Source organism: Canis aureus, chromosome 11 (genome assembly GCF_053574225.1).
Source record: "Canis aureus isolate CA01 chromosome 11, VMU_Caureus_v.1.0, whole genome shotgun sequence".
Classification (NCBI taxonomy): Eukaryota; Metazoa; Chordata; class Mammalia; order Carnivora; family Canidae; genus Canis; species Canis aureus.
Window position 1 is genome coordinate 15,940,727 of NC_135621.1, and position 25,233 is coordinate 15,965,959.

The 25,233-nt window shown below is 43.6% G+C and overlaps 1 protein-coding gene and 2 long non-coding RNA genes across 3 annotated transcripts in view; 2 read left to right on the top strand and 1 right to left on the bottom strand.

Annotated features, from left to right (window-relative positions):
• Window positions 1-24,418, bottom strand: part of LOC144323433 (uncharacterized) — a 121,606-nt gene extending 97,188 nt beyond the window's left edge. Inside the window, exon 1 of the long non-coding RNA XR_013388868.1 lies at window positions 24,062-24,418. This is a non-coding gene — a long non-coding RNA (uncharacterized LOC144323433). The remainder of the gene's footprint in view (window positions 1-24,061) is intronic.
• Window positions 1,834-19,387, top strand: LOC144323430 (uncharacterized). The gene is made up of 4 exons (XR_013388866.1): window positions 1,834-2,058; window positions 18,261-18,372; window positions 18,849-18,934; window positions 19,231-19,387. It is a non-coding gene; the product is annotated as an uncharacterized LOC144323430 (long non-coding RNA).
• TRHDE (thyrotropin releasing hormone degrading enzyme) overlaps window positions 23,493-25,233 on the top strand; it is a 371,785-nt gene continuing 370,044 nt past the window's right edge. The window contains exon 1 of the mRNA XM_077913853.1: window positions 23,493-24,426. Coding sequence (XP_077769979.1) covers window positions 23,528-24,426 — 899 coding nt within the window. The 5' untranslated portion in view covers window positions 23,493-23,527. The remainder of the gene's footprint in view (window positions 24,427-25,233) is intronic.

The window sequence follows — 25,233 nt, forward strand, 5'->3', positions numbered from 1 at the left end:
TCTTTCTAAGAGTAAAGGGAGAAGCAGGAACAGAGTACCTGGTAAGAAATGATTTGGGTGGAAATTCCTATGGTTAGTGCTTTTACCTTGGTGCATCTAAAATGTGGTATTTTTGCTAAGAAACTAAGCAGTTTATATATTTGGAAGCCTCATTAATAGCTATTACTGTTCTGATTTACTACATTGATAATAATTCTTGGGGTTTTAAAATAAAACACTGAATCACTATTAAGTTCAATTTAAATAAGTTTAATATTAATGAAGGCAGAGGGAGGCAAGTTCTAGCTTTTATTATTATTTTTAAATCAAAAGATAATTAGAATATATTATTGACCTAAACATAAAAGATAAAACTATAAAACCTCCAGACAAAACTATAGGAAAAAATCTCCTTGGGCCAGGCAAACATTTCATAGAAAATTCGACACTAAAAGCACCAATCATAAAATCTTAAAAATTATAAATTGGATCTTATTAAAGTCGAAACTTCTGATCTTCAAAAGGCGTTCTTAACAAAAATGAAATACTAAGCCATGGGTTGGCAGGTAATATTCACAATTTGTGTACCTGACAAAGGATGTTATCCAAAATACATAAACTCAATAAGGCAAACCAATTAAAAAATGAGAAAAGACGTGAGCATACACTTCATAAAAGAAGAAATATAATGGTTAATAAGCACATGGAAAGATTTTCAACATTCATCATCAGGAAAATGCAACCTAGAATCACATGATATTCCACTATATGCCTACTAGAAGAGCTAATTTTTTGTATATTTTTTTATTGGAGTTCGATTTGCCAACATATAGTATGACACCCAGTGCTCATCCCGTCAAGTGCCCCCCTCAGTACCCATCACCCAGTCACCCCAATCCCCCACCCACCTCCCCTTCTGCAACCTTTTGTTCGTTTCCCAGAGTTAGGAGTCTCTCATGTTTTGTCACCCTCTATGATTTTTCCCACTCAATTTCTCTCCTTTCCCCTATAATCCCTTTCACTATTTTTTATATTCCACATATGAGTGAAACTATATCATGGTTGTCCTTCTCCAATGGACTAGAAGAGCTAAAATTAAAAAGACTAAATAACTATTAGCAAGAATGTGGAACAGCTATAAGTCTCATATGTTGTTGGTAGAAATGTGAGTCTGACAGTTCCTTTTAAGTTAAATATATGCCTATCATTTGATCCTAGGAGTCATTCCACTCATTGGTATTTACCCAAGAGAAGTAGAAGCATATGACTCCATATAAAGACATGTACATGACTAGTCCCAGTAGTTGTATTTGCAATAGTCTGAAACTAAAAACAACCCAAATGGTTATCAATAGGTGAGTGGATAACTATACATATCTCTATCTACCTCTATCTCTATATTTATGCAGTATGACTATATATATATATACACACACACGATAGAATGAAAACGAACAAATACTAATACGTATGATTGCATAGGTAAGTATCAGAAACATTATGTTGAGTTAAATAAGCCAGATACTAAAAAATATACTTTTTGCTTCCATTTCAGTAAAATTCTAAAACAGGCAAAACTAATCCAGAGTGATAAAACACAAAATAATGGTGGCCTGGGCTGAGGGGTGGAGGAAGAGGCCAAGGGAACGTCTTTGGGTGATGGAAATGTTCCATAATTTAATTATGATGGTTAAAGAGAAGTGAATTAATTTCCCACCATGTGTCAGCTTACACTTAAAACGAGTGCTGTTTTATTGCCTATAAATATGCCTCAGTTTAAGATAAACACACTAGTCTAGGTAATAAGTGTTAGAGAGGTTCAGGGATGAGAGGCATCATTAGATACTTGACAGTTTAGAACGTAGGAATGTCAGGCCTGGCTAAACTGTGAAAGGCAGCTGAGATGGTCGGGAGATCACGCTGGAGTGAGTGTGGGTCTGACCATCCAGCTTTGAGGACTCTTCCTCTCGTCTAAACTTTGTTTTTACAGATCATAAGAGGCTGAAAAGTGTTTCTCTGTTATGCTGAAGATCACAGAGTATTCAGGAACGGGGCCAAATGAGAATTCCTTGTGTTGTGGTGAGAAAGCAACTTACGATTTCTTTCTAATAAGTTACAAACAGACTCAGGACACTCAAAGAATGTCTGGCACTAAGCTGCTTTGAACGGTGTGAGAGGCTTCTTCATCTAAGAAAGGCTTCCGAGTGGATCTGAAGAGTTTTGTTTGTTTGCTTTTTCCTTTTGGACAGAGAAAAGGCCCGAGATAGTCTAAAAGGTTAATGTTAGAGCTAATAATGCATGCTCCTCTTTTTACTTTTTCCTTTTGCCCAAAATGGTGTGTGACTTTTAATGTAAGTCATAGACTTCAAATTCTTTGAGTTTTGATTGCTTCTTTCCTTTTCGAAAGTGTAAGATTCCTTGGATTATCTGTTCTTCACTGGAAAGCCTTCTCTCTTGTTCTCTCTCCCTCTCTGTGTTACTATAATTTAACTCTTAAATTTTAGATAGTTGAGATTCACATGCAGTTATGCAGAAATGACTCAGAAACATCGTGTGTATTCATCACCCTGCTTTCCCCAGTGTTAACCTCTTGGATAACTACAGTATGATAACACAACTGGGAAGCTGGCATTGCCTACAATCCATGGACCTTATTCAGATTTCACCAGTTTTATGGACACTCATTTGAGAGTGTGTCTGTGTGTTATGTGTGTGTACTTAATTCTACGTAATTTTGTCACATGCGTAGATTCATGTGACCTTTGCAGGTCAGGATGTAAAACAGTTCGGTCACCACAAAAATCCTTTTTGTAACTACACCCCCTTTACTCCCATTCACTCTTACTGCTGTATATAACCTCCAAGAACTTCTTCATTTATATAATTTTATCATTTAATGACTGCTATAGAAATGGGATTATATAGTATATAACCTCTTGGGAATAATTTATTTTCACTCAGCATAATTCCCTGGAGATTCATCTTACCTGTTGCATGTAACAAGAGTTCATTCTTTTCAATGCTGAGTTCTAGCTCATAGTATGGGTATACCAGTTTGTTTGACTCTTCACTCAGGACATTTGGATTGTTTCTAACTTTTGGCTATTATGAATAACACTGTTATGAATATCCAAAGACAGGTTTCTGTGCAAACATAAATTTCCATTTCTCTGGGATAAATGCTGTAGAGTAGAATTATAGTGCATGGTAACCGTGTTTCATTTTTTTTTCGAAACTGCCAAATTGTTTTCCAGTATAGCACAACAATTTAACATTAGCATTAGCTATGTATGAGTGATCCAATTGCTCTAGATCCTTGATAGCATTTGATGTTGTATTTTTTTTATTGTAGCCATTCTGATAGGTATGTAGTGATAGCTAATCATGGCTTAATTCACATTTCCTTGATGGATTTGCACTAGGCCTACAGATAAATTTGGAGAGAACTGATAACTTTACTAGGCTGAGTCTTCCAGTCTATGAACATGGTATTCTCTCTATTTAGATTATTGACTTCTTTTCTCAGCATTTGCATTTTTCGGTATACAGACAGTGTGCAAGTATTATAAAGTTTATCCCTAAGTATTTCATTTTCTTTGGAAAAGTTATAAATGTGTTTTAATTTTAGTTTTCTTTTTTTTAAAGATTTTATTTATTCATGAGAGACACAGAGAAAGAGAGGCAGAGACATAGGCAGAGGGAGAAGCAGGCTCCCTGTGGGAAACCCAATGTAGAGCTCGACCCCAGGACCCCAGGATCATGCCCTGAGCCACATGCAGATGCTCGATCACTGAGGTACCCAGGTGCCCCTAATTTTAGTTTTCATATGTTCATTGTTACTATATAGAAATGACATTGACTTCTGTGTGTAGATCTTTTATCCTGTGATACTTCTGAAATCATTTTTTAGGTCCTAGGAGTTTTGTTTTTGTAGCATCCTTGATATTTTTAAAATAGACAATCATGAAATCTGCAAACAGTTTTATTTATTCCTTGCCAAGTTCTGTGCCCTTTCTTTCCATTTCTTGCCTTATTGCAGTGGCCAGAACTTATAGTGCTATGTTGAATAGGAGTGGTGAGAAATGAATCTTTGCTTTATTCCCTAATTTAGGGGAAAGTATTCATCATTCACCATTAAGAATGATTTTTTTTTTTTAGATTTTATTTATTCATGAGAGACACACACACACAGAGGCAGAGACACAGTCAGAGGGAGAAGCAGGCTCCATGAAGGGAGTCTGATGTAGGACTTGATCATGGGGCTCCAGGATCACACCCTGGGCCGAAGGCAGATGCTAAACTGCTGGCCACCCAGGGATCCTCAAGAATGATTTTTAAAGTATTTTTTTTAAAAGATGTTCTTTATCAAGTTGAGGTAGATATTTCCTGTCCCTAATTTGATTAGAGTTTTAAAGTTATGAATGAGTATTGGGTTTTGCCAAATAATTTTTTTCTGCATTGATTGATACAATCATACCATTTCCTCCACCTCATTCTGTAAGTTGAGAGTTTACGGTGATGAAGTTTGCTATGAAAATTGAGTCTTGGTGAAAAGCCTGGTGTCAGTCATGGCTAGGAAAAATAAGGGAGAATGTTGGAAGAAAATAAAGTCCAAAGAATGGATTCATAACAGTACAGAAATTTTGTATTGTACATTATAGTTGGCAGAGGAAGGATGGTGGAATTAAATGTGAATTCTTAATAAATGATGGTACAGAAAAGTATATATGTATATTTGAGTTCTGGAGTAAAGAGGAACGTATTACTTATTGAAACACAAGTGCCACTATTTTCTGGGATTCACTGTGCCTTAAAAATATGATACATTCATTTTAATAACTAATATTAAACAATAATATTTCTTCAACTTTGCAGGGACCTACAGTCTATTGAATCTACCTTATTTTCATTGTCTTTAACTCTCATACCCTTATTTTCCTGCTTATTCGGTCTTGATTCCACTGTACATTTTTATGATTGCTCCCTTGCTGATACCCGTTCTCTTCCACTCCCCCCCCATCTCGATTGCAGCTGCCTGAAACTTAATTCTATTAAATTCAATTCTTTAGCTATTCTGGAGCTGCATCCACATGGCATAGAGTGCCTCCAGAAAAACTTTAAATTTGTTTCTACTAATACCCTGTGGGCACTTAGGTCCATAATCTTAAAGCCCAACATTTCCATTTTCTGTTTACTTATCTTTGTAGATTATTATAGAATATATTTTGCCCTTTTCCTCAATACCTTCATATCCATTCAGTTGGTGACCTTGCTTCCTATTTGCACTGAGAAAATAGAAACATCTGGGAGAGAATGTTCACAAGCACCCACTATCATATGTACTCACTTAACTCTTCTGGGTTCCCACAGATGAACTGTCTGTCCTCAAACCAAGGCCCACCCCTTTACTTATAGAACTCATCCTCTCACACCCATGCTAGGACATAATTCCAGCAACTCTAACCATTCTTTCATGCACCAAGTTTTCTCCCTGACTGGGTCATTCCCATCAGCATATAAGCCTGTTATCATTAACCCACCATACCCAAACCATCTCTTAATCCTACATCCTCTTCTGGATAATGTCCATTTCTTTACCACCTTCTACAGAAAATAAATGCTAGAAATATTTGCCTGTGCTCTTCAGCTACTACTGATCTCTTCCCATTCATTCTTGAACCCTCTCCAATTAGGCTTTTGCCTCCAACCATCTACTAAGCCTGATCACCTGAGGGTCACTAATGGCCTCCACATTGCCAAAAATAATGATCAATTCTTTGATCACATATTCTTAACTATCAGCAACATAAACACAACAATCTTGGTCTTCCTCTCACACCTGGTTCTCTCTAAGCCTTTGCTATCTCAATAAATCTCAACCCCATTCTGCTCGTTGCACATATCAAAATCGGGCATCAGCCTTGAGGTTTCTCACTCATACCCCAAGTACAAGTAGCAAAATCAAAACTCTTCTCACCACTTCTACTTGTATCATCACAGTCCAAACCACAGGCATCTCTTGCACAGACGATTTCGATTGCCTCAAAACTGTTCTTTCTCCTTTCTCTGCACAGACAATTTCAATTGCCTCAAAACTGTTCTTTCTCCCTTCTCCTTATATGAATTCTCATCAAGTCCACCACAATTTCTCTAGAACTCACAACAGATTATATCATTCCTTCATCTTGAAACTCTCCAATGGCTTTTGATCACTCAGAATAAAGGCAAAGTTTTTGTAAAAGCCTACAAAACTTTACACAATGTTGGTTCCACATTATCTTCTGAGTCACCTCCTTTTTCTGTCCAATTTGCTGTACTCCAGCCCCACAGGTCTCCTCACCATGTCTCAAACACCCCAGTCACATTCTTGAGGCCTTTGCTCTTGCTGTTCCCATTCCCTCAGTGATGTACCCATCTCACATTGTTCAAATGTGAGGACTGTCATCTCTAATCTTTCTGGACCTATCAGTATACTCCTTCTCCTATTTTCATTTATTTTACTTATTTTTTTTCATTCCCTGTCTCCCATATTAGAATGCAAGCTCCATGAGGTCAGGCACTTTAATCCATTTTGCTCACGACGCCAAGGACAGTATCTGCTGCACTCTTGTTTCTTAATAAATATTAGTCAAATAAATGAATACATATGTAAGTTAAATTACAGAGATGATAATGTTGGGGCAAGTTTCAGAAAAGAAATCTTATGATCTAATGCCTACATTAGGGACCATACTGAAAAGAGATGAGTGTAGGTTGGGGAACGCATCCCAGGCCCCTCCTTGTGGTACCCATAATATGAAAGGAAAGCTGTAGTTGTTTGAGAGGTGTGAGGGGGAACCCTGGGCTAGAACAGAGACCCGGGATTCTCTTCAGCACAGAGATGCAGCTGAATGAGTGGGGCTACTGGATGAAATCAAGCAACAGCACTCACACCAGCTATGTGTCAATACTGCACCACATGAAATAAGTAGTAAGCGTGGTAGGCAGTTTAGGCTGCAATACTTCTTGAGGACAGAGATCTCAAAGGGAATGAAGATATTAGCAATGGTTCTCACGATGCCACAAATAGTGCTGCTTAGCAGCTTTGTTTTTTTACCAGCATCATCATTGTCATCATCAATCATCATCATCATCATCATCATCATCATCATCATCATCATCATCAAATCAGAGTGCCTATAGGAGGAAAGCACTGGGCTATTTAGTAGCATATTTCCTAAGTTTTTGTGAGGCGGGTTTTGGCAAGAGAACTCAACTATCTCTGCAAATAGAACTGGAGGCTCTTCCTCAGATGCTTCTGGTATTTTATGAATGTTACTTGACATCTCAGACCATCTCTTTGTTTTCTTCTTTCTACCTCTCCTGTCATCACTACAGAATGGTGGGTGTTTTAATTATACTCAAGGTAATTTGAATTTAGATCTTCTGAGGGCTCTTCTAACAATTCCCTATATTTCTGACAAGCCCTGTTTGGAGTGGCAGACTGTTTCATAGTCCTGACTTAATGCAGGGGAAGATAGGTTAGACGGTAAAAAAAAAAAAAAAAAAAAAAAAAAAAAAAAAAAGTTATAAAAGGGGCTTATGCTTCCAGTCTTGATTTCGTTTCTTTTTATATCTTAAGTGACAGGTTTGAGTGCTTTAGATTATAGGGCATGCACAGTCGCTGGACTGCCCACTTGTGTTAATTAATTTCAAGAACATTTTTACGTTCCTGGTCCAGAGAAGAGAGGAAGAAATAGTAATAAAGAAGAACAGGCAAGACAGACTGCTGGCTGGTGGAAGAAGAGTAGATGTGTAGACATGTTTCTCTCTTCTGACTTAACAGCTGCTACTTGGTCAACGGGGTGAGGCTCAGTTACTTTAGGTTTAGGATGGGTTCTTCCAGTAGGATGAATGGTGCTTCCAAAGTCAATAAATGAAGGAAGGAGGGAAGAAGAAGAGGAAAAGAAAGAAAAAAGATGAAAGCAGTTGTTGCAAAAGGTATTTTTAAAATATCTTTTGCTGTGTTTAAGATGGGTGCATGGGATATATCAGAGGACAAATGTGAATGAGCAAAACTGGTGCCTTTAGGATGCGGGGAGAGTAGATAAAATCTAAAAAGCATTGTGAAAAAGTTGATTGGTTGACATCGTATGATTAGTTCATCTTCTCTGACATGTTACGGATGCTGTTATTACTGTTTTTCAACCAATGTTCCTTTCCTGGCTTGTGTAATTTTGGAGTGGCACGCTGGGAGTTTAAAAAAGTACTAATGAGCCTGGACTTTTTTTTTAACTTTTTACTTTCAAATGATCTCAAACTCTCAGAAGAGTTTTATGAACAGCATGGCAAACTTAATACTTTCTTTGGGACCCCTGGTTCAAGTTTTGCTATTATTATTATATTATTATTATTGCTATTATTATATTATTATATTATTATTCTAATAATATCTTTACATGAACAAGTCCGACTCAGGACTACGCATTGTACTCCATCATATGTCTCTCCAGCCTCCTTCAGTCTGGAAGAGTTCCTCAGTTTCTACTTGACTTCATGATCTTGGCATTTCTGAAGGTCAGTTATTTTACAGAAGTTTTCTAAAGTTCTGTTTGTCTGACATTTCTTTCTGATTATAACCAGGTTATGAATGCTTTCTTTGCTCAAGTATTAAAGAAGTGATGTTGTAGGCTTCTCATTGTATCCTATCAGGTGGCACATGGCATCGATTTGTCCCACTACTGGTAATGTCAACTTTGGGCACTTGATTCCAATGGTAGGTGGTAGATTTTTCCACTACAAAGTTTTCTTTTCTTTTGTAGTTAATACATGGAGAGAGATACATTGCCACTGTGTAAGAGCCTGTTCCTCATCCTACTTTCATCCACTAATTTTAGCATTCATTGATGTGCCTTGCCTGAATTCCTCCTTTTTATTAATTGGAATTCCAATCTAAAAAAAGGTTTCTTCTCTTCCTTTTTATCTATTATTATATCAATGTGGATTCACGGATTCATATTTTATTCAGTGGACTATAATCTATTACTGTTATTTTTTAATTTTAATGCTCAAATTGTTCCATATTTAGTGAGTGGGAGTTTCTTCAAGTGGCTCCTGTGTTATTTGGTCATGTTCCCATCATTCTTTTGAGAACTTCCTTATGTTCAGGTACGGTAATATATTCAAAGCTCACTTTGTTTTTTCCCTGATCCTCCCTTAGAATTTGCAGTGAGCCTTGGAGAGATGTATTTAGAAACCAAGACTTGGGGATTAAGTTTGCTCATTGCTACTTAGGTGTTATTGCTTTCAGATCTTCTTACTGAATACACACATACACACACTTAAATATCTTTATATATCTATATTTACAAAACCATAAGTTTATATCTACTCTTTCAATTCTAATCCAATGACCCAACCTCACAGGGTTAATCTGAAATTTTCTCCCTTTTCATATTTGTATCTTCTTTCTCCAGCACTAAAAATCCCCACTCCCTGTGTTTGTAGCTAATTGTTCAGTCCTACTGAACTCTGACCTGCTCAGAAGTTTACCCTGTGTGAACCCTAAGTCCTATCTGTTGCAAAGGAAGGCAGGTATTACCATTATTTCTAATTGGACTTTTTGCATTGGCTGGTTATTTTGGCATCATAGAAACATGGCAGTGAGTTGGTAAAACAGTGGACTTACAACATACTGATATTTTATTTACTCAACTTCAACTGAATTAAAAATCCTGAAAACATTGTATTATTGCACAAATTTATACTTACATCTATATGTATGTATATGTTGCACAAAACTATGGTTTACTGCCTTTTGACCCCGGTTTTAGGGGATTTTTCAAGGGCAAATTTGACCCCTAGGGGCTTTTCACTTTATATGATAATTTCAGAATCTAAATCCTATGTAAAGTATGACTCTACTCTATGGCCTAAATTGTCTCAAAATCTCGTTCCAGGAGAACACATCACTTTGGTTTCCAAAATTGAAGCTGAGAGGATCAGATACTGATTCTAGATTGTACCTACTTATTCAGAGAAAATGATATCAGTTTTGTTTGTTCATTCCCTCAAAAATGCAGATAATAATGCTTTCGATAAATATTCATGCCGTATTTGTAGGCCAGAGCTAGGGTCTTGGCTATGGGGTGACCCATTGGAGTGGCTCAAAGGGGCAATTCATAGTAGGCCATGCTGAAGGGAGTGCAGGCCAAGGAGTGCTGCTAGGAGAGGGGGGGGGGAGGAGAGAAGCCTGAAACCAGGGAAGAAAGGCCAAGAAGCTGATGACAATACTACAGAAAGGAGTATGAGTTTATCCAACCTACGCTTACCCTGTTTTCAGTTTACCCCCAAGTCTTGGCTTGCTTTACAGATACAGAAACGTATATATGTGTTTCCTGCCCTGAAGAAGATTTTATTCTAACACGGCAGAGTCACACCAACAGTTATATGATATCTCAGATGTCTTGCTGTAGTTTCTAGATTTGTGAATTTTGACAGTTGTTGCTGAATTGCTTTTCATAAGGTTAATAAGAGTTGCGAAGTCATTTCCGAATACTTCTTTAACAAGCCATTTCATACAGTATGTCATGTATTTGAAAGGCACAATTTAAGAAGGATTTAGGTAAGAACTTTTGACCTACCTAGGATAGTCTTTTTCCCTTGTTGAGTAGTTAAAAAGTACCAAGAAAGTAGATAATGGCTTTTTGAGAAAAACAAAAACCAAAAGCCCAAACCAGTGCCTCTCCTGGTTGCATTTTTCTAGATCTTGATGTACTGGACTGGATTCCCAAGGGTCCAGAGAATTATCTTTGAGTTAAAGCATCGTTAATTGTTATTTTGTTTACTGTTCATTATCTTAACATTTGTGAATGGCTATTGGGCACATGAAGGGTTTCCTCTTTTGTTTAAAGTTGTCTGGACTTTATAAAATCACGTGATAATTTCACAAGACACTTCTCCCCAGGGGATAACACGACTGCAGAAACCTATTTTGAGGATTAGGAAGAAATTAAAGATTACTCTTAAGTGGTTATCAGTAAACAAGCAGCGATATCTGTGGCCTTTACCTTCAAGGAAATTCGATTTTAAAAAATGAGATTTGGCTCTTTCATCTTTATTTGTAGTTACTTCTTATTTGTTAGTGAGTCTTCTCTTATAGTCATTTCCCTTTGCTGACATACTTTCAGTTCTATAGAGTTTTTGGGCAAAAGCTATTAAAAAGCAAGTAAATCACCATGATGTTCTATATATATTACCTTTGCAAATAATTCCTTGGGCAAGAGCTCCAGACTAATAAATGAGAGCATGTGGATAATTTAGAATGGCTTTCTTTTTAGAACCAATTGCCTGGGAATTGAAAAATTCAAAGTGCTTTTTCATGGCGTTATTGTTTGAATTAATTAAAAAAAAAAAAAAAGCACTTCATTTAGACCTGTTTCTGTGTCTCCTCAATTTGCTTTCTGGAGAAAGAACCAGGGAATGTTGCACTTTGGGAAAAATTTAATTAAGTCAGTTCACAATGGAACACCAGAAGATAAAATTCCTCAGGCCGATCCTTTTTGGGATCGTGGAAACAGACAGGAGGTGAAGATGCGCCGCCGGCCCGGTGTGTGCAGAGCACAGCCTCCCGTCTTGGGGAAGGCAGGAATGGAAAGGCTGCCGAAGTGAGGTTAAGGTCAAGATCACAATTCATTCCCTTGTTTTAATGCAATTTCAACTCGGCGAAACATATGAGGTGTGTCACGAGCATTAACATTTTGAGCCCTAGGCAATCAGATCCGAGGGCTCATTCTGTTCAATTCCTAATGCGGATTATATTTCATAATGTTGCTAGGACTTGATTATTTGCACATCCTAGAAGGTATAGCTCCGGCTCTGAACATTTGAAAGAGAACTGCTATAGAACTGTGAACATTAAACAGATAATTACTATAGGTAAATCTCATAGAAATAAAGAAATGAGCCTATAATCACGGTGCTAGAATTATATATTTGGACGGCTATCATGCCAGCAGTTTAATTTGACTACCTTGGCAAGCGCTGAAAATGAAGGAGAGGCACAGAGAACTACCTGTGCACTTTATAAGCATTGCAGGGAAGCCCAGAGACAAATAAAACACCCCTTCGGACCATACAGAAACGTGCAGGCTTTTTGCATCTATTTATATCTATCTCTATATGTTTATAGAGATGAGCAAACACACACATACCCCCAAATAAGACATAATAGTCACAGAAAGTGTCTGTAAACATTAATGTTAACTTCTGCATATACACGGATTTCAAACACATCCTTTACTTTAAATAGCTTTGATTTTCTGTCTAGAAGACAAAAGAGAACACTAATGGCCATCACTTATTAAGTTTACCTAGTTGAATATTAGCGCATCCAAAAAAAAAAAAAAACCGAGTCGATATTCATTACTTTTCCACATTGGAAGATTAAAGGAATAAATGATCCTTTGAAACTGAAATTCTTAGACATGTCAAGAAAATATTTTTGCTACATCTCAGTATAAGAAGAACCAAGCAGAGATCATAAAAGCCTTTTGACATTAAAGGGAAAGGCTGCTGGTATGCACAGTAACCCAGTTCATCAGGATCTGCTTAATTTGGAATCGGTGACAGAGTAGATATGAAATCTGTTTTGTTGCTTTGTAATGTGCTTAAGGGAACCCCACCTGTTTAACATGAGTAATAAAAATGAGGAGGGGCTAAAATGCATTCCTAGAGTTTAGCTGGCAAATGGAGGTCGGGCCTACCTGGATGGGGTGCGGTCCCATCACTGCCACAACTGGGGTCCTGGGCGGCTCCTGAATGGTGCTGCACCACAGTTTGTTCAGCTTAAACTGAGGGCAGACACACCTTTATTATTAAAGCTAACGTGGAAGCAGGAGTGGAAAAATGGTCACTACTTTTCTGGGTCCCCAGAGAAGAAAGCCCTTCCCCTGGTTCTTAGGTTTTGCTTTTTAGGATAAATTCTAAGAATAGTGACTTATTCATGGTCCAGTAAAGGCTGAATGGAGGAGTAGAGGTGGAACAGTGCCCTTCCAAGGCACCTTTTAATTTGCTCCTGTACCAAATCCATGGGAAAGTGACTATGTGTCAGAATGTCATGGAAAAATTCGAATACCAAAGGATGTTAAAAAAAGTGACTTAATTAAAACGCACTTCCTGATTTGGAAAGTGCAATATGCTACTTTGGGAGACAAAGTGTAAGACTGGCTCAAGTTAGAAAATGACCAGGGAGTTAAATCCTAAAGTTTTTGCAGTTATTTGATATTATTTAGCTACTCTGTTTCTATAATGAGATTTTATTTTATTTTAAGATTCTATTTATTTATTCGTGAGAGACACAGAGAGAGGCAGAGACATAGGCAGAGGGAGAAGCAGGCTCCCTATGGGGGAGCCTGATGCGGGACTCGATCCCGGGGCCCTGGTATCGTGCCCTGAGCCGAAGGCAGATGCTCAACCTCTGAGCCCCCCAGATGCCCCTAGATTTTAGCAAGCCTATCAAAATACTTAAATTTTGTTTGTTGTTGGTGTGCTTCCAGGATGGATAACTGTAGCTTATGATATTCAGGGTATAGGTCAAATTGGACGCTTTAGGCAAAATTTAAATTTTGCATTTAGGCAAAATTACTTTCTGAATAACACCTAGTACAACCTCCAATTCCTAATGGGGCAGGAGGAGTCCAGATATGGAATTTACACTTTGAGTGACCAGATTACACGATTCTCATCTCCTCTGAAATGACTCCATAAATGCCATTTCAAAATGTATTTCTTTGCCATATCACAGAAAACTTAGGAATAAATTCTAACATGTTTCGATGTTTCAAAGAGGACAAACTATTTTTTTTGTTTGGTTATTCAAAAGATTATTATAGCATCTCTAGTATATGGAGAATGTTAGAGAACATGGAACACATTTCCTGGGTGTCTCCAATAAAAGAGCCATTTCCACATATTGTACTAACTTCATCCTCTTTCCCTTTAACTTCAGCATAATTAAAACGGAGATTTGAGTAAAGTAAGTCAATGCAAGTTAAATACAACGCTAGAGGGAAGCTATGGGTCTAATGCAGATACAGGGGCTTCTTCTACAACAGGATTAGCAGCCTTTCAAATCACCTAGAATCAATTCTCATGGGACACTGTTGTAAAAATGAGGATACTGAGTCTAGAAAACACTTTTCTCATGGAAAAAAATCACAAGTCACAGCTTGCCACGTGCGTTACCCAAGATAAGTTTGCTGATTATCCTTCAAATGAGTATCAATTTTGGTGTAGACTCCAATATTTCCAACCTCTGAGAAACTGTTCTGGTGTCAGGAGTGGTCAATTGCCGAATTATGGCAAATATCTTCTCGTGAAGCGCTTGCTTCTCTGAGAAAACAAAGAAATTGCTTCGCCTCTGGGTTTTACTGCAATATTTTCTAAGACGAACTTTAACGCAACACAGGGAAAAAACAAAAACAAAAACAAAAAACAAAAAAAACCCCAAACTCAAAAACCCTATATATTCATTGTCACTGGCTAACCCACAAGGTGGCACTAAAGAGAAAAGTGACAAAAGTGGAGATCACAGGCAACTTTTATATTAAATCGATTCTATTATGAGAACTAAACCAATTTCATGAAGTAGTCATCCAAATTTGAATATGCTAGTAATTCAAAATACTGATATTCAGGTTCATTGCTTGTTTCCTGCAGACTTTTTGGGGTCAAGAAGTTTCATTTAATCAAGCAGTTGGTTATTTTCAAAAACAGTGAGTAGTTTGAATATTTCTGTGTGGTTTTTTTGTAGGGAAGTTGTTTTTGTTCCCCCCATATATGCAGGCACTATGACCACTGTATGGTTATAAATTATGAACATTTCCTTTTTATGTTTTTATACAGTGCCTAGCACTTACATATACACATATATGTAAAAATATAAATAGAATATATTCTTAATATGAATGTAAAAAACTAACATTATAATGACATAATGATCCAGATTTTTAGTATTTGTAGTCATAGCTTATAAGTAACTTTTCGAAAGCACCAAGGAAAAGGCATTTTAGCCAAAGTCTAGTTGCTTAAATTCTGAGAATAATTCCCCAATCCTGAAATACAAAATTTCACCTAACTTTCAAGGTAGGCAGGACAGTTATTCCCTGGATGTGAACAGGGAAGTGTTCTCAGGAAACCACGTACAGAGAAAGAAAAAAATGGTATGCCGGGGGCATCGCCGTGGTCCATAACCCTATAAGCAAAGATGCATGGGGAGCCTTATAGTGCCACGTGGTAGAGGGAAACAGTCTGAGCAGGAGCAAGGGGGAGGAGGCATAGACCAGAATAAGCAGCTATTGTTCAGTTCATGGTTAAGAGAAAGGGTATTCATGCACCAGCCTCAATCTTGAAGGGAAATATTATGCTCCATCTTTTTGCTTAGTTTCAAAGTAGGCATTCAATGAGTTGAAAAATAATGCAATTTTAATTTTTACTGTTATTTCATTAGATATTGTGAAATACTTTCCAACAGAAGATGTGCTTCTCGTCTGAAAATAATTGTCTTTGACTAGAATACCGATTCAGCAAAAACAGCATATGTTTTAAATTCTATTATTAAAAATAAAAAAGCACAGTGTAGATCAGAGTTGGCTTTCAAAAAATTCACAAGTCTATGACCTTAGGATTCGTGATATTTTGCTAAGAGAGAAAAACTTCGCCATGTTTCTTCTAATTTATCAACCCGCTTGCACTGATCATTTGCTGCTCAAATTTAAGAAAATACTGTGATTACCCCATTTAAAGAGCTACAGTAATAAACATTTACATATCAGGAAAGTGTAAAGAGAGGTGCTGTCAAATGTAGGAAGCACAGATTTTTTTTTTTAAAGTTTTTTTTTTTTAAATTTTTATTTATTTATGATAGCCACAGAGAGAGAGAGAGAGAGGCAGAGACATAGGCAGAGGGAGAAGCAGGCTCCATGCACCGGGAGCCTGATGTGGGATTTGATCCCAGGTCTCCAGGATCACGCCCTGGGCCAAAGGCAGGCGCCAAACCGCTGCGCCACCCAGGGATCCCCAGATTTTTTTTTTATGTAGAGAAGTGCAGATTTTGATGAATTATATATTTTATTATTAAATGGAAGAAGAGTTAATAAATGATGGGAAAAGAGAGGGGAAAACCCATGTATCAAAAGATACATATAGAAGAAATAAAATGGGATATTTTATGTCTTCATGAGACTTTACATTAATATTGATATATGTGCCTTTGAAGCAGATTTTTTTTTTTTTTTGTGGTTTCAAAGAGATGAGGTACCCTTCAAATCATGTAAATTTGAGTTGTCAAATAAGCCTGGGTCAAAGATACATTTTTTAATGCATTCAAGAGGTAAGATTTCTAAGGCAGATAAACTGCTGGTTCTGCAGTATGGAAATAAGCTACAGTCGTCAACTCTTTCAACTACTTGCTTCTCAATCCAGGGTGAATAATGCTCTCCTTTTTTCTTAGTCATTATTTTGTAAAATTATAATTATTATTCTACTCAGGGTCATACTACATTTTCTCTATTTATTCATCTTATTTTTTTAAGCATTTTATTTATTCATTCGAGAGAGAGAGAGAGAGAGAGAGAGAAAGAGAGAGAGGGGAGGGGCAGAGGGACAGGGAGAGAGAGGGGGAGGGAGAAGCAGACTCCCCTGCTGAACCGGGAGCCCAACTTGGGCTGGATCCCAGGACCTGGAGATCATGACCTGAGCTGAGGGCAGGCACTTCATGCACACACACACCCCCGGGGGGGTGGAGGGAGGAGACAGGGTGCTTTGGCCCTAGGCTGTACCTCCAGCCCTCTGCCTGGTGCTGACTTCCCAATCTGTGCAGCAAGAACTGACTATGCAATCGGACGGTGTACACCTGGCTCATCTTTTATTTATTTATTTATTTATTTATTTATTTATTTATTTCATTAAAAAAATTTTTTTTTGGCTCATCTTTTAGAGGGTAGGATGGCCTGCTGGTGAAGAGACATTGCCTAATTTGGAATTTCAGCTCCGCCACCTAGTAATTAAATGCCTGTGGGCAAGGTATTTCTTTTCACTAGGCCTCAATTTCTTCATCTATCAAATGGAGGAAGTAGCAGCACTGACCTATGGATTTATTGTCACGATGAAATAGGCTAGCATAAAGCGCGTAGACAAATAACTGGTGCAGGATGAGCACTTGAAACTTTCTTTTTTAAAAATTAAAAAAAAATTTTAATTTTAATTTTATTTTTTTTCACTTGAAACTTTCTTAGATGTGATCAGTCGTTAATTTTTCCTGCCATATTTATCTAGAAACATGGATTTGAACAACTGAAATTCATGGTAAAAGCTGTATTGGTATATTTACTATTCAGATTTTTTTAAAGATTTATCTATTTATTTAATTTTTAAAAGATTTTATTTATTTATTCATTCATGAGACACACACACACACACACACACACAGGGAGAGAGAGAGAGAGAGAGAGAGACAGAGACACAGGCAGAGGGAGAAGCAGGCTCCATGCAGGGAGCCTGACGTGGGACTCGATCCTGGGACCCCAGGATCACGCCCTGGGCTGAAGGCAGCACTAGACTGCTGAGCTATCCAGGCTGCCCCAAAAGTTACCCTATTTCTATTCTGTTTATAGGATTTAGCATATATTATGCTTTCAGGTTTCGTGAATAAACTGTGGACATTTCCATGACATTTTTTTTCGCCTTTTAATGCAGATTTCTTACTGAAATCGTAAACCAAAGAGCCCATGGTGAGCACTGAAGAGTTTTAACCTAGTGTTAGAAACCACAAATAACAATACAACTTTCTTGGGGTCTTAATTCCCTCCTCTCTGGATAGAACACTTAATGCTGGAATTGGGAGTGACCCTGTGGATCTTTGGTTATATTCTTGTTTATATTCGCCATCTAGAGGGCTCTTCTGTGCTGTAAGACTTGTTCTGTTTGGTGAAAGTGTAGTCATGAGGCTTCCTCCTAGGACTGATAACACGTAGTAATCTAAGCAGGTTAGGCAATGTTTCCTTTTTTTTTTTTTTTAAGCACTCGATAATTTGACAGATTTTACTTGAGAAAAAGAGATACAATCAAACTCAGATACAATTTGCTTTCAGAATAACATTTTTAAATAAACAGAAGCCAGACAACCAACAGTTAAATCACGGTGTCAATTGTGGTTGGCAAATTACAGACACCATGAACCTGCTCGGTCTCAATTATGGCTCATTTTAAATGGTTCTCCTCTTTCCCTCTTTAATATCTTGAAGAATATTCTGTCTAGAAGAGTATTTCTTATGTGAAGCCCCTCAACAACGCCAGCAGACGCAGTGGTTACGTGGTATGAAATTCTGAAGTGATGCAATCATAAACACTAATAAGGTGAGTTTCCTCAAATTAAAAATTCCATCAAAATTATCACAATCTCCGGGTGCTGGGCTGGCTCGGCCAGTAGGGCCTGGGACTCTGGATCTCAGCGTTGTGAGTTCAAGCCCCACAATGGGCGTGGAGCCCACTTAAGAAAAACTTTTCACAATCTCCAATTTCAAACTGCCTTTTTATAATTGCCACATGGCGGCACCACTTCAGCTCCTAAGCAGGCTCCTGCCATTCACCGCCGCCTTGGTCTCTAACTGTGTGGGGTCTTCAGGAACACAGGCCGCTTGGAGCAGCAGCGCTGGTTTTCTCCCGGACCCCTGCATGTTTTTTGCTAATACCACATATTCTTATAAAGCCTCTACCCACAGAAGTTCGAGTTTTTAATTGAATTTTCTTGGCTTCTCGATAGAGAAGGTTCATTAAAAATCACTCGAGAGCATAAAGAGACTCGTGTGTTAGCTTTGGAATTTCTTTTGCAGACTTTGAGAAGCAGAAGAGACCTCGGAGCTACCTAACTCCGACACCTTAACATCAAGACCCTGAGTTATAACATAACTAGGTGAAGGTAAGTAGGGGGGTTAGGGCAGAGTGGGGATTAGGGCAGAGTGGGATTTAGTTCTCTCTTCTGAGCCAAGCTGCTTCTGGATGTGCAGAGCTAAGCACACCTGGAAGGCCGAGTACCTAAGGCCCCTGAAATTGTGGCTCCACATACAAACCAGAGTGAAAGAGAAAAAGCACTTCTGGTGTGAACAACCAAGGAGGAAAGATGGGCCAGTGCATTCACTGAAGGTAGTTCATTTTGTGGTTATTTATTTATTTATTTATTTATTTTTGAAGATAGTTCATTTTGATTATTTACAGGACCCGGGGATTCATTTCATCAACACAACTTCTGTTGGCCTCACGTCTATTAAAACGCTCACACTTGTACGAGTCCCCACATGAGGTATGGCTACAAAATGCCTTTAAAGACATTCGTCAGCTAAAGAAATAACCAGAAAAGCCTCCCAACAAATAACTGTGTTTCTGAGAGAAGCGTCAGGCACTTTGGAAAGGCCCATCCCACCGAAAGGCTCTAGCATTCAGCAAAGTCAACGCTATCTCCGATTTAGTGATTGACAACAGGGAAGGCAGCTTCATTCTAGGAATACCCGCGAGTCATCTCTTTGCTATTTTTGTGAGGTACACAGTCTGAAATTTTGCCTCTTTTGTTTCCTTGGTTCGAGGATAGAATGGACACTCTCTAGAAAAACAATATTAAAAACTTATTTACAAAGTGGTTGCTTCTCAGCTGAAGGGTGCCACATACCTTCAGAAACAAACAAACAAACAAACAAACAAAAAACAAACACCCCAAACCTTACTGGAACCCTTTTGTGACATTGATATGTGATATGAGAGGAAGAAATATTTATCCACTTCACAGTGACTTTATTGGATTAAGTAGCAGTTTAAAGGAATCGATATTTTAATAAGTTGTGTCCACTCTATGTTCATAAGCTTGGGTCTGCTCCACTTGGGTTTCAGAAACAATCCATCCACTAATTTAATCACAGGCAGTAGTGACTTTGCTTATCGGTAAACATATACTTAAATTCCCAAATACCTGAGAGTTGCCTTGTAGTAATTTTCAGAAGTACGTAAAAACCTCAATAAAACACATACAAGATTCAAAAAGGTCTTTCTTCTTTGAATCTTTTCTCAACTGCGATCATTTTAGAGAAAGATCTTAGAGATCCTTGAGTGGATGGATGACCTCTTCATGTGGGTAGTGATTCTAAAAGCTCTAGGAGTTCCAGATTCCTCCGAGAATCCCAGTGAGTCGAACCCGTGGATTTTAGATCAAGAACCTTGAGTTGCCAGATTACACCCTGAGGTCAGAGGAGTCTGGTGACCTGCTAAGAGTCACACGGTGCTTTTTTGCCTGCCTGGACCATATTTCCCAATTCTGTGGAAAACAGACTAATAAATCCCAAGTCCTCAAGTCTTAAAATGCATCCAGCCAGATACATATGGACAGCGAGAGCATGGAGATTTAAAAACAGAGCAGAAAAAAGTAACGAACAGAATGTGGCATTTCCCTTGGTCTGTTGCTAACGGCCCACATACAACATGCTTAAAAAAAAAATCCCATCCTGGCACTTCTTTTTCATCATCATTTAAAAATGATTCAAACGGACCTTTGGAATGTACGGCATTGGGAATACATCCCATGTGGGGATAAACAGAAAAGAGCTTCCTTGAGCAGGGCTGTGTTTTCAGTGGTTGTCAGGCTGCAGTGCATGTGTATCCCATCTCTTTTGTTCGGTCATACTCGTAAAGCCAAACACAATATTTTAGTTGTATATTCTCAGGGCTACAACGCGAGTAGCATTTAACATTTCTTTTTGTAAGACAAATAATTATGGACATGGTTTTTAAAATGCCTTTAGGATTTGAAGATGTGAGAGAAACATGTAAAAGGGAATGACTTTATTCTTTATTTTCTATTTATTATTTTTTTTTCCCCCTTAGTGACTCTTAAGTCCATCACACTTTGTTTTACTAAAAGCTAGAGTCTCCTGCCTCTTAGTGACTACCTGGGGTGGGGGTGGGGGTTCTGAATATCGCCCCAATTCAAGTCTTTCACACCGATTCTCAGGCCTGGATGTCCCATCTACTCCTACACAGTGTGCATTATAATTTAAAACTTCAGTAAACTTAGAAAGCCCATAACCAGCCAATGGTCTAGGAACCTGTTTTGAGGCTCCTGCTTGTCAGCAAAACTTCCTATTGATAACTGTTTAAAAAAAAAAAAAAAGTTTAAGCAATTTCCCCCTAACACTAGAAACTGCAAAAAAAAAAAAAAAAAAAAAAAGTCTAAGCAATTTCCCCCAACACTAGAAACTGCACACACACACACACACAAAAGTTTAAGCAATTTCCCCCAACACTAGAAACTGCACACACACACACATACACACACACACACAAAAGAGAAAAAAAGGAAAAAAAAAAGAAAAAAGAAAAGTAACTGCGGCTGGGTGGAGTGCAAAACTGATCCATCACGGGATATATCCTTTCCCTGTTCCCGTGAAGTCCCCAGGGATGGGGCACAGATCCCCGCTGTTCTCAGTCTCCAGTCCTGGGTCCTGGGTGTCACACTGTAGTCATTATATTTTACTCATTCCCCCCAATCTAAAAATAGACATTATTCACCGGGGGAAGCAGTTTAAAATAAAAACAAAAAACAACTGTAGCCTTTACGTGGGGGAGATTCTGATGTTCCGGGCGAGCCATTGCAGCCCTGCGCACGCGGACCCGCGGGTGATGGACGCGGCCGGGCTTTGGTGACCCGGCTTGGCGCGCAGGCGGTCCCCGGGGTCCCCCGGGCTGGGCGGGCATCCGACGCGGCCGCTCCCTGGGCTCCGGGGCTCCCTCCCGGGGCGCGGGGAGGCTGGCGAGTCGGGGACCACGGGGAGCCCGGCGGCCGGGGGTGAGCGCGGGGTCCAGGGATGCCCCCGAACCCCCCCACCCCGCCACCCGCGCTCTCTGGGGGGGGCTTCCTCGGGAGGGGATGCTCGCGGGGGGGATGCTTGTTGGGGGGATGCTCCGGGGGGGGAATGCTCGCGGGGGGGATGCTCCCGGGGTAGGGATGCTCGCGCGGGGGGTGCTCCCGGGCGAGGGATGCTCGCGGGGGGGATTCTCTGGGGGGGATGCTCGCGGGGAGGATGCAGTTGGAGCAGCCTGGGCGGCCGTACCCGGAAGCTGGGGAGTCGGGGACCGCGCGGAGCCTGGCGGCCAGGGGTGCGCGCGGGGCCCGGGGACGCCCCCCGACCCCCTGACCCCTTGACCCGCGCTCCCCGGGAGGAGGCTTCCTCGCGGGGGGGATCCTCCCGGGGGGAGGGATGCTCGCGGGGGGGGGATGCTTGCGACTCTGGGTGCAGTCGGAGCAGCCTGGGCGGCCGGGACCCGGAGGCTGGGGAGTGGGGGACAGTGCGGCGCCCCGGCGGCCGGGGGTGCGCGAGGGGCCCAGGGACACCCCCGACCCCCTGACCCGCGCTCCCCGGGGGGGCCTTCCTCGGGGGAGGTGGTCCCCGGGGGAGGGGGATGCTCGCAGGCTCTGGATGTAGTCAGTCCGAGCAGCCTGGGCGGCCGGGACCCGGAGGCTGGGGAGTCGGGGACCGCGCGGAGTCCGGCGGCCGGGGGTGAGCGCGGGGCCCGGGGACGCCCCCCGAACCCCCGACCCGCGCTCCCGGGGGGGCTCCCTGGAGGCGGGTCCCGGGGGAGGGATGCTCGCGGCCCTGGATGCAGGGACCCGGAGGCTGGGGAGTCGGAGACCGCGCGGAGCCCGGCGGCCGGGGGTGAGCGCGCGGGGCCCAGGGACACCCCCGACCCCCGACCTGCGGTCCGGGGGGGGGGGGGGGGCGGGTCCCCGGGGAGGGACGCTCGCGGCCCTGGGCGGCCGGGACCCGGAGGCTGTGCGCACACACGCGGGCACACCGGCGCGCGCACATGCACACGCGCTCGCACACCCGCGCCCGGGCCTCCCCACGGGGACCGCGAGCCGAGGCGGGGCAGCGGCCGCCTGACGGGGACGGCCCGGCCGGGCCCCGGGCGCTCACCTGCCTCCTCCGGAGCTCGGGGCCGCGGTGCGCCCTCCCCGCCGCCGCCTGGAGCGCCCGGGGAGCGGGTGCGGGCGGCGGCTGCGGCGCGCACAGCCCGGGCGGCGGGTGCATGGCCGGGGCGTCCCCCCGCCCCCGTCCCCCGTCCCCCTCCTCCCGCCGCCGCCGCCGCCGCCGCCGCCGCTCCTGCTCCGCCCGGAGGACCGAGCGCCGCGGCGGGCGCGGGGAGCGGGAGCGGAAGCCCTAAGTTCCCGGCGCGGCTCCCCGCCCCCGGCCGCCCAGGCCCCGCCGGAAGGCGCCCGCGGGAAGCCGCTGGGGAGGCGCGCGCGGGGGCCGGCGAGCCCGGGGGGCGGGGGCCGCGCGAGTAGCGCTCCCCAACTTGGGCGCGTCCGGGGCGCGCGGGGGGCGCGCGGGGGGCGCCCGAGGGGAGCCGGCGCGGCGTCGCGGCCCCCGGCCCGCCTGCGCTCTCGGATGCCGGCCCGGGCGGCTCGGCCGCGGGGGGTGCCGGGGGGGGCGGGGGCGGAGGAGGAGGAGGAGGAGGAGGAGGCTGTGTGATGGCCCTGGACGGCGCGCGGGGGGCGCGAGACGAGGAGAGCAGAGAGAAGAAGAAGAAAAAGAAGAGGAGGAAGAAGGAGGAGGAGGAGGAAGGGGAGGAGGAGGAGGAGGGGGCCGAGGCCGGCGGCTCGCCGTCCGCGGCCACCATGGGGGACGGGGACGCGGGCGGCCGGGGGCTGGCGGGGGCGCGGCCCCGGGGCACTGAGCGCCCCTCGGCGGTGCACGGGCGGCTGGTGCTGGCCTTCGCCGTGTGCATCGTGGCGCTGCTGGCGGTCACCGCGCTCGCCGTGCTGCTCAGCCTGCGCTTCGACGGGTGCGGGCCGGGCGCCCCCGGCGGCGCCCCCGGCCTCCCTGCGCGCGGCGGCAACGCCAGCCTCCCGGGGCCCGCGCGGCGCGACCCGCAGGCGGGCGGGGAGGCCAGCACCCCCGGGGCCCCGGCCGCGCGGCCGCCGTCGGACGCGGAGCGGGAGCGGGAGCGGGAGCGGGAGCGGGGGCCCGAGCGCGAGCCCGAGCGCGAGCACCCCTGGACGCACCTGCGCCTGCCGGGCCACCTCAAGCCGCTGCACTACAACCTGATGCTCACCGCCTTCATGGACAACTTCACCTTCTCCGGGGAGGTCAACGTGGAGATCGCGTGCACCAACCGCACCCGCTACGTCGTGCTGCACGCCTCCCGCGTGGCCGTGGACAAGGTGCAGCTGGCCGAGGACCGCGCGGCCGGGGCCGTGCCCGTGGCCGGCTTCTTCCTCTACCCGCAGACCCAGGTCCTGGTGGTGGTGCTCAACCGCAGCCTGGACGCGCACCGCAACTACAACCTGAAGGTCGTCTACAGCGCGCTCATCGAGAACGAGCTGCTGGGCTTCTTCCGCAGCTCCTACGTGCTCCACGGGGAGAGGAGGTAGGACGGAGGCGGCGCCCCGGGCCGCCCCACCCAGCCCGGCTGCTCGGACGCGCGCACGCCCGCCCCGGGGACCCCGCGGACCCCCGGTCCTCCGGGAGATGGGGGGGGGACAGGACGCGAAGGTGGGGGCTGGGGCGGTCACCTCCCCCCACGGCCCGACACAGCCCCGCAGCCCCAGGGCGCGCAGCGGTGCTTCGAGGGTGCAGGTGTGCGATGGGAGCCATGCATGCCCCCGGGGCCTCAGAAGCCTGCCAGGAGGCCGTCGAGGGAAGCTACGGGAGGGCCCGAGGCTGGGGGTGCAGCCCAGCCAGGTAGGGTGTCGGTGCAGGGCGGCCAGGCAGGTAGGGTGTCGGTACAGGGAGACCAGGCAGGTAGGGTGTCCGTGCAGGGAGACCAGCCAGGTAGGGTGTCTGTGCAGGGTGATTAGGCAGGTAGGGTGGCTGTGCAGGGCAACCAGGCAAGTAGGGTGTCTGTGCAGGGCAACCAGCCAGGTAGGGTGTCCATGCAGGGCGACCAGGCAGGTAGGGTGTCCGTGCAGGGCGACCAGCCAGGTAGGGTGTCTGTGCATGGCAACTAACCAGGTAAGGTGTCCGTGCAGGGAGACCAGCCAGGTAAGGTGTTAGTGCAGGGCAACCAGCCAGGTAGGGTGTCTGTGCAGGGAGGCTAGGCAGGTAGGGTGGCTGTGCAGGGCGACCAGCCAGGTAAGGTGCCAGTGCAGGGCAACCAGACAAGTAGGGTGTCTGTGCAGGGCAACCAGCCAGGTAGGGTGTCTGTGCAGGGCGACTAGCCAAGTAGGGTGTCCAT